Below are 8,882 nucleotides of genomic sequence, written 5' to 3'. Positions count from 1 at the left end.
TGCCTGCGGTTATGGAACCGCCACCTGTCCCAGACCTGTTGTTTTTCAACTCTTAATGATCGGCTATGAAAAGCCAACTGAATATTATTCATGATTATTATTTGACCATGCTTGTCACTTATGAACATTTTTGAACATCTTGGCATAGTTCTGTTATAATCTCCACCCGGCACAGCCAGAAGAGGACTGGCCACCCCTCATAGCCTGGTTCCTCTCTAGGTTTCTTCCTAGGTTTTGACCTTTCTAGGGAGTTTTTCCTATCCACCGTGCTTCTACACCTGCATTCTAGCTGTTTGGGGTTTTAGGCTGGGTCTCTGTACAGCACTTCGAGATATTAGCTGATGTACGAAGGGCTATATAAAATAAACTTGATTGATTGATATTGTACTGTTCAGCATGTTGCTGCCATTTGTACAATGTTCTGTTGAAAAAAAAGCGAGAGAAGGAATGTTGTTTTTTACAGTTTTTTTCAACAGAACATTGTACAAATGGCAGCAACATGCTGAACAGTACAACTAGCATTTGAGTATTACAATTGGCAAAACAAACAAATACAATAAACAACAGATTTTGAAATGACTTGTTATGATATTGCATGCCATGATATTGCTTGCCAAAACAAACACAACGTAGGGAATATTTTCCTAAACTGCGTTACCCACGCCAGTCAACAGATAGCAATATGCGTCTTTCGGGTGGCGCTTCTTGCGTGACGTATAAACTAGTGGACGGAACAGGACGCTTCCTCAACAACAAAACGGCTGATTCAACCACATCGGTAGCTTGCATGCTAACATAAAACCGAAACATTGAAGCTCTGTAGATCATTGTGTTTGTATTAACTTCAGTGTTTTAAACATACTGTCTGCGTCTTTACTAGTTACTACATTTAATATGTACGTTGTTAGTCAGCTAGCTGACTGGTTAAATTAGCCTAGCACTAGGCTAGTCGCGAATGCTAACTAGCTAGTGAACATCACCGGCCATGAGTTCACTAAGCTACTCCCCTCCTGTTAAAGAAGAGGAGATCTGCTGGACGGAGAAAGAATATCTCGTGAAAGAGGAGGAGGAAGAGGAGGCTGTCACAGTAAAACAAGAAGTAGAGGGTGAGGCTGTTACAGTGAAAGAAGAAGAAGCTTTCGGAGTGAAACAGGAGGAAGATAAACAAGAGAATGTCGTTTTTGTTGAGGAGGAGGAGAATATGACTGTATTAGTAAAAGAAATGGAACAAGTTTTTGGAGTGGAGGAGGGGGAGATTACTGTCACATTGGATGAGGAGGAGGAGGAGGAGGAAGAAGAAGAAGAAGAGGAGGAAGAAGAGAATGATGGAGATCTGATTAACACCAGTGAGTACTATCTTAAACTGGGGCGCAAACTATGTAGTTGTTGAATCCATGTCTCTGAATATCTCTTACTGTTGAATTAATGTGATTTTAAAGGGTATTTTTACTGAAGTTGTGGGTGATTCCAGTTCTATGGACATTACAATCCTAGTAGACTAATAGACCCTAGTAGACTAAACCTACCCTGCTAGTAAAACCCTAGTGGACTAATAAATCCTAGTAAAACCTACCCTACTAGTAAAACCCTAGTAGACTAGTAGACCCTAGTAAAACCCTAGTAATACCTACCCTACTAGTAAAACCCTAGTGGACTAATAAACTCTAGTAAAACCTACCCTACTAGTAAAACCCACCCTACTATGAATATGATGCTGCTTCCCAAACCAACTACCAGGTAGACTTCTATGAATATGGTAACTTCCCTGGAGTCATTGGCTGTATAGATGTATGTCATATTCCCATCAGGTGTCCCTCTACAGCAGATGCTGAGGAGTACAGAAATATTACAATCTGGTTCTCCAATAAATGTACAAGGTGTGTATGTGTGTGTACTCACAGTGTGCAGGTCTCCAACAGTGTTGCACGTTGGAAAGGTGCAAATCATGACTCAAGGATTTTCCCAAACCTCTGCTTTGTATGCTCCTGTTGACGGAGGACGACATAGTGGTATCATACTTGGTGACAGTGGGTATGCAGAGACCAGCTTCTTGTTCACCTCCTTATCTTCATGCAATAGGACCTGAGCAACAACGGTACAACCAGGCTCATATCCGCACCAGAGGTGTAGCGGAGCGCATGATTGGCGTATAGAAGAGTCATTTCTGGTGTCTCAGATACACATTGGGCGTTCAACCAAGAAGATGCTGCATTTTTATAATTGTAACAGCAGAGCTTCACAATGCCCTCAAACAACATGGCTGCCCAGATCTCTCACAATGCCCTCAAACAACATGGCTGCCCAGATCCCTCACAATGCCCTCAAACAACATGGCTGCCCAGATCTCTCACAATGCCCTCAAACAACATGGCTGCCCAGATCCCTCACAATGCCCTCAAACAACATGGCTGCCCAGTGCTTCACAATGCCCTCAAACAACATGGCTGCCCAGATCTTCACAATGCCCTCAAACAACATGGCTGCCCAGTGCTTCACAATGCCCTCAAACAACATGGCTGCCCAGATCTTCACAATGCCCTCAAACAACATGGCTGCCCAGATCTTCACAATGCCCTCAAACAACATGGCTGCCCAGTGCTTCACAATGCCCTCAAACAACATGGCTGCCCAGTGCTTCACAATGCCCTCAAACAACATGGCTGCCCAGTGCTTCACAATGCCCTCAAACAACATGGCTGCCCAGATCTTCACAATGCCCTCAAACAACATGGCTGCCCAGATCCTCACAATGACCTCAAACAACATGGCTGCCCAGATCTTCACAATGCCCTCAAACAACATGGCTGCCCAGATCTTCACAATGACCTCAAACAACATGGCTGCCCAGATCTTCACAATGCCCTCAAACAACATGGCTGCCCAGATCTTCACAATGCCCTCAAACAACATGGCTGCCCAGATCTTCACAATGCCCTCAAACAGCATGGCTGCCCAGATCCTCACAATGACCTCAAACAGCATGGCTGCCCAGATCTTCACAATGACCTCAAACAACATGGCTGCCCAGATCCCTCACAATGACCTCAAACAGCATGGCTGCCCAGATCTTCACAATGACCTCAAACAACATGGCTGCCCAGATCCCTCACAATGACCTCAAACAGCATGGCTGCCCAGATCTTCACAATGACCTCAAACAGCATGGCTGCCCAGATCTTCACAATGACCTCAAACAACATGGCTGCCCAGATCTTCACAATGACCTCAAACAGCATGGCTGCCCAGATCTTCACAATGACCTCAAACAACATGGCTGCCCAGATCCCTCACAATGACCTCAAACAGCATGGCTGCCCAGATCCCTCACAATGACCTCAAACAGCATGGCTACCCAGATCCTCACAATGACCTCAAACAGGATGGCTGCCCAATATCAGGACATTGGTACTGCAGCTGCTTCATGTTTCTGTCCTCCTCCTCCTTCAACTCAACATGAAGAACATTGGTACTGCAGCTGCTTCATGTTCCTGTCCTCCTCCTCCTTCAACTCAACATGAAGAACATTGGTACTGCAGCTGCTTCATGTTTCTGTCCTCCTCCTCCTTCAACTCAACACGAAGCAGCAGCAGTACAAATGTTCATGGTCCTCCTCCTCCTTCAACTCAACATGAAGAATTCACATCTTCATATCATGCTCTTCTTTTAAATACATTTAGTTTGAGCTCATGAAATTCCATGGCTCAGTTTCTCCTGCATGCTCAGCCTCATTTTGTCTTTGACCTCCGACCCGGGTCAGTGACACAATCTTCCCTCCTGTTCTGCTGCAGATGTAGCGAGCTGACCGTCATCCTGTTAAGACAAGTCTCCTGCAGGTCTTAACCTCCAAGCGATGGTGATCATCTGCCTCTAGAAAAACATTTCTGCATTAGACAACATTATTTCTTTAAGAGTTCACTACATATTTGTTTTATTACGGGAGTGCAAAAGGTGACTGACAACATTTTAGATGTTTCACTGCAGTCTGGCGATGGCACATGTTGAATGAAAGTGTCCTACCAAATGAGAATTGGAACGTTGCCTCCATCTGAATTGTCCTAATGGTCATGATTGGGGTTACCTTCCAGGGGTTTCTGGCTATCAATGATCCCGGGTCAACAAGGCCCCCAGCCAGTGGCGTGTATTCATGGATGCCAAGAAAAGCTAGGAGTTCCCCCCACAAAAAAATAACCACCAAAAAAACACAAATGACACAATGTATTTAGTAAGTAAAGCAGCTTTGAAATCTAGCAACACTGCACCAACTAACTTCCTGTCATCGATACTCTTTAACCAATCATTTGTCACCAACAAAAAACGTAACAATGGATCAAATGTATCTGATTATAGGAGACCTTTCAGACTTTTCTAGACCTGACTTGGTTTCCAGCTGTAGTACAGCTTGACTTTGTCATAGTGATTAACTTGACCTCAGGTTGATCGATCTGATTTGTATTAAACCCCTTTAAATAGGAAGACGGTTTTGTCATGTGGAGGTTTCATTCAAGGTCGTGTTCATTAGTGGAAAAACGTAGCAAAATGTTTTGCAACGGAAAACAAAAAAATAAGCGTTTCTTATTGGACAAGTTTCGCTACTCGTCCCTCCCCATTTCCCGTCTGTTTTCATTCGTTTCTTGTGAATACGATACCAATTTCTGTTACATGAAATACTTTGTTTGTCTTTGGCAGGAGAGAGACAAGACTCAGAGGAACCAGAGCCAGAGACGTCCAAACCAGCAAGACGACACCAATGCTCCCAGTGTGAAAAGAGTTTTACGAAGTTAGGGAGCTTGAAAATACACAATAGAATACACACAGGAGAGAAGCCCTACCAATGCTCCCAGTGTGGAAAGCAGTTCACCCAGTTAGGGACCCTAAAATTACATAATAGAATACACACAGGTGAGAAGCCTTACCAATGCTCCCAGTGTGGAAAGAGATGTTCACAGTTAAGTTCCCTGAAATCACATGAGAGAATACACACAGGAGATAAGCCTCACAAATGCTCCCAATGTGGCAATACTTTTAAGCGGTTAAGTAATCTGAAAGATCATGAAAGAGTACACACTGGGAAAAAGCCTTACCACTGTTTCCATTGTGAAGAGAGTTTTAGCTGGTCAAGGCAACTGAAAGCGCATGAGAGAACACACACTGGAGAGAAACCTTACCACCACTGCTCTCAGTGTGGGAAGAGTTTTACCCAGTTATGGAACCTGAAAGCACATGAGAGAATGCATACAGGAAATAAGTCTCACAAATGCGCTCATTGTGGAAAAACTTTTAACCGGTTATATAACCTGAAAGTACATAAGAGAATACACACAGGGGAAAAGCCTTATCACTGCTCCCACTGTGGTAAGAGTTTTATCCTATCACGGGCCCTGACAAAGCATAAGAGAACACACACGGGAGAAAAGCCTTACCATTGCTCCCAGTGTGGAAAGAATTTCACTGACTCAAGTAACTTGAAAAAACATGAGCTAACACACTCTGTAAAGAAGCGTTTCCAGTGTTCTCATTGTGGAAGGAGTTTTAAGAAGTTAGGGAAACTGAAGCAGCATGAAAATACACACTAGGGAGCAGCCTTTTTGAACTGCTGCCTCTGTGGAATGACATGTACCTGGTTAAAGCAACTGAAATTACATGAAAGAATCCACACCGGAGAGAAACCTTACCTCATGGTCCTAACTGGAAGCATTGGTAACACACACAGGGGAGTTTTCCTACCATTGCTCCAAGTGTGGAGAGAGATATTTCACATAAACTTACAATTTATGAGTTGACACACAGTGCTCCCACATGTCTCACATTTTTGACTGAAAGTTGGTGCTTTGTGGTTTTGTTTATGCCCTGATTGCCATATGAAAATCCGATTGGAGAAAGCCTACTCAGAAAAAAAAAAAAATGTAATCCCAAGATATGAATTGAATATGGAGTATGTCCGTTTCTATGTAGATTCAGTGTACAAACTGTGATTAAATTGGTTTTTACTCTGTCTCTCTGTGTGTGTGTGTCTGTGTGTGTGTGTTGTGTGTATGTGTGTGTGTGTTAATCAAGTGCTACAGTATTTGCTTGTGATGTACAGTGGGCTCCAAAGCTACTGGCACCCCTGACTGGCGATGCACAAACAATACTTTAAAAAATATAAACAATATAATTATAGAGAGAAACTCAAAATACCAACATGTGAGAAATACTGCACTTTATTAATGTTTCAATGGAACCAACCAAAATCATGCAATTATTTAATACAAAATATATTTAACCAAAATCAAGGTTTCATAATTATTGGTACTCCTCATTTAGTACTTAGTGCAACCACCTCTGGCAAGGATAACAGCATGGAGTCTTTTCCTGTAATGTTTGACAAGGTTAAGGAACACATTTGGAGGGATTTTGGACCATTCCTCTATGCAGATCCTTTCAAGATCCTTCACATTCTTGGGTTTGTGCTTATCAAATGCCTTCTTCCACCACTCAGCCCACAGGTTTTCGATTGGATTGAGGTCCGGTGACTGAGATGGCCATGGCAGAACATTGATTTTGTTGTCACAGAATTATTTCTGTGTGGATCTTGAGGTATGTTTCGGGTCATTGTCTTGTTGGAAAGTCCACCTACGGCCAAGTCCCAGCCTTCTGGCAGAGGCAACCAGATTGTCAGCCAAAATTGCCTGATACTTGGTGGAATTCATTATGCCGTCAATCTTAACCAATGTCCCTGGACCTCTGGAATTAAAACAGCCCCAAAACATCACTGACCCCCCCTCCATATTTCACCGTGGGTATGAGGTGCCTCTCCTTGTATGCATCTCTGTTTCACCGTGGGTATGAGGTACCTCTCCTTGTCTGCATCTCTGTTTCACCGTGGGTATGAGGTACCTCTCCTTGTATGCATCTCTGTTTCACCGTGGGTATGAGGTGCCTCTCCTTGTATCCATCTCTGTTTCACCGTGGGTATGAGGTACCTCTCCTTGTATACATCTCTGTTTCACCGTGGGTATGAGGTACCTCTCCTTGTATCCATCTCTGTTTCACCGTGGGTATGAGGTACCTCTCCTTGTATCCATCTCTGTTTCACCGTGGGTATGAGGTACCTCTCCTTGTATACATCTCTGTTTCACCGTGGGTATGAGGTACCTCTCCTTGTATACATCTCTGTTTCACCGTGGGTATGAGGTACCTCTCCTTGTCTGCATCTCTGTTTCACCGTGGGTATGAGGTACCTCTCCTTGTATGCATCTCTGTTTCACCGTGGGTATGAGGTACCTCTCCTTGTATCCATCTCTGTTTCACCGTGGGTATGAGGTACCTCTCCTTGTATACATCTCTGTTTCACCGTGGGTATGAGGTACCTCTCCTTGTATGCATCTCTGTTTCACCGTGGGTATGAGGTGCCTCTCCTTGTATCCATCTCTGTTTCACCGTGGGTATGAGGTACCTCTCCTTGTATACATCTCTGTTTCACCGTGGGTATGAGGTACCTCTCCTTGTATACATCTCTGTTTCACCGTGGGTATGAGGTACCTCTCCTTGTATACATCTCTGTTTCACCGTGGGTATGAGGTACCTCTCCTTGTATCCATCTCTGTTTCACCGTGGGTATGAGGTACCTCTCCTTGTATCCATCTCTGTTTCACCGTGGGTATGAGGTACCTCTCCTTGTCTGCATCTCTGTTTCACCGTGGGTATGAGGTACCTCTCCTTGTCTGCATCTCTGTTTCACCGTGGGTATGAGGTACCTCTCCTTGTCTGCATCTCTGTTTCACCGTGGGTATGAGGTACCTCTCCTTGTCTGCATCTCTGTTTCACCGTGGGTATGAGGTACCTCTCCTTGTCTGCATCTCTGTTTCACCGTTGGTATGAGGTACCTCTCCTTGTATAAATCTCTGTTTCACCGTGGGTATGAGGTACCTCTCCTTGTATACATCTCTGTTTCACCGTGGGTATGAGGTGCCTCTCCTTGTCTACATCTCTGTTTCACCGTGGGTATGAGGTACCTCTCCTTGTCTGCATCTCTGTTTCACCGTGGGTATGAGGTGCCTCTCCTTGTATACATCTCTGTTTCACCGTGGGTATGAGGTACCTCTCCTTGTCTGCATCTCTGTTTCACCGTGGGTATGAGGTACCTCTCCTTGTCTACATCTCTGTTTCACCGTGGGTATGAGGTACCTCTCCTTGTCTACATCTCTGTTTCACCGTGGGTATGAGGTACCTCTCCTTGTCTGCATCTCTGTTTCACCGTGGGTATGAGGTACCTCTCCTTGTCTACATCTCTGTTTCACCGTGGGTATGAGGTACCTCTCCTTGTCTGCATCTCTGTTTCAACGTCAAACATGCCGATGCTGTATCTGACCAAAACACCTTCCAATCAATATTTTAAATGACGTTTGGCAAACTCCAAGCGCTTGCGTCTGTGTCTTGGGGTCAGAAAGGGCTTTCTTCTGGCAACCTTTCCAAAGAGCCTGTGGTTGTGGAGGTGGCGTCTGTTGGTGCTTTTTTAAACCTGGTGACCCCAAGACGCCACCAAGGCCTGCAATTCTTTCACAGTGATTCTTGGGGATTTTGTTGCTTCTCTCACGATCCTCCTCCCTATCCTGGGGGGCAAAATGCATTTGTGTCCTCTACCCGTGAGGTTTTCAACTGTTCCATATCTTTTGAATTGTATTACAATTGCCCTGACAGTGCTCATGGGTATATTCAATTGTTTGTGGATCTTCTTGTAGCCATGACCAGATTTATGAAGGTCTACGGCCATCTGTCTCTTTTGAACTGCCAGTTCTTATCTTCATGGTGTTGGATGACAGCGGGATATTGCACGTGTGTTACCTCATTTTTATACCCTAGTGAAACAGGAAGTGATGTAATGGCTCAATATATTTCCTCAA

The 8,882-nt window shown here is 44.3% G+C and overlaps 1 protein-coding gene across 1 annotated transcript; it reads left to right on the top strand.

Moving 5' to 3' along the window:
• Positions 1-737: 737 nt before the first annotated feature.
• LOC129849761 (zinc finger protein 501-like) lies at positions 738-5,994 on the top strand. Its single transcript, XM_055916516.1, has 2 exons — positions 738-1,346; positions 4,687-5,994. The coding sequence occupies exons 1-2, from the start codon at positions 986-988 to the stop codon at positions 5,571-5,573; spliced, it is 1,248 nt and encodes a 415-aa protein (XP_055772491.1). The 5' UTR covers positions 738-985; the 3' UTR covers positions 5,574-5,994.
• The last annotated feature ends 2,888 nt before the right edge of the window (positions 5,995-8,882 follow it).

Source organism: Salvelinus fontinalis, unplaced genomic scaffold, assembly GCF_029448725.1.
Source record: "Salvelinus fontinalis isolate EN_2023a unplaced genomic scaffold, ASM2944872v1 scaffold_1658, whole genome shotgun sequence".
NCBI classification, from domain to species: domain Eukaryota; kingdom Metazoa; phylum Chordata; class Actinopteri; order Salmoniformes; family Salmonidae; genus Salvelinus; species Salvelinus fontinalis.
This window is presented reverse-complemented; position numbering and strand designations above follow the sequence as displayed.

Bases quoted from the DNA above. Each gene is read 5' to 3' on its own strand.
- LOC129849761 (XM_055916516.1), top strand. From the start codon at position 986: ATGAGTTCACTAAGCTACTCCCCTCCTGTTAAAGAAGAGGAGATCTGC. The intron at 1,347-4,686 runs GTGAGTACTATC...TGTCTTTGGCAG, and splicing joins TGGAGATCTGATTAACACCA to GAGAGAGACAAGACTCAGAG.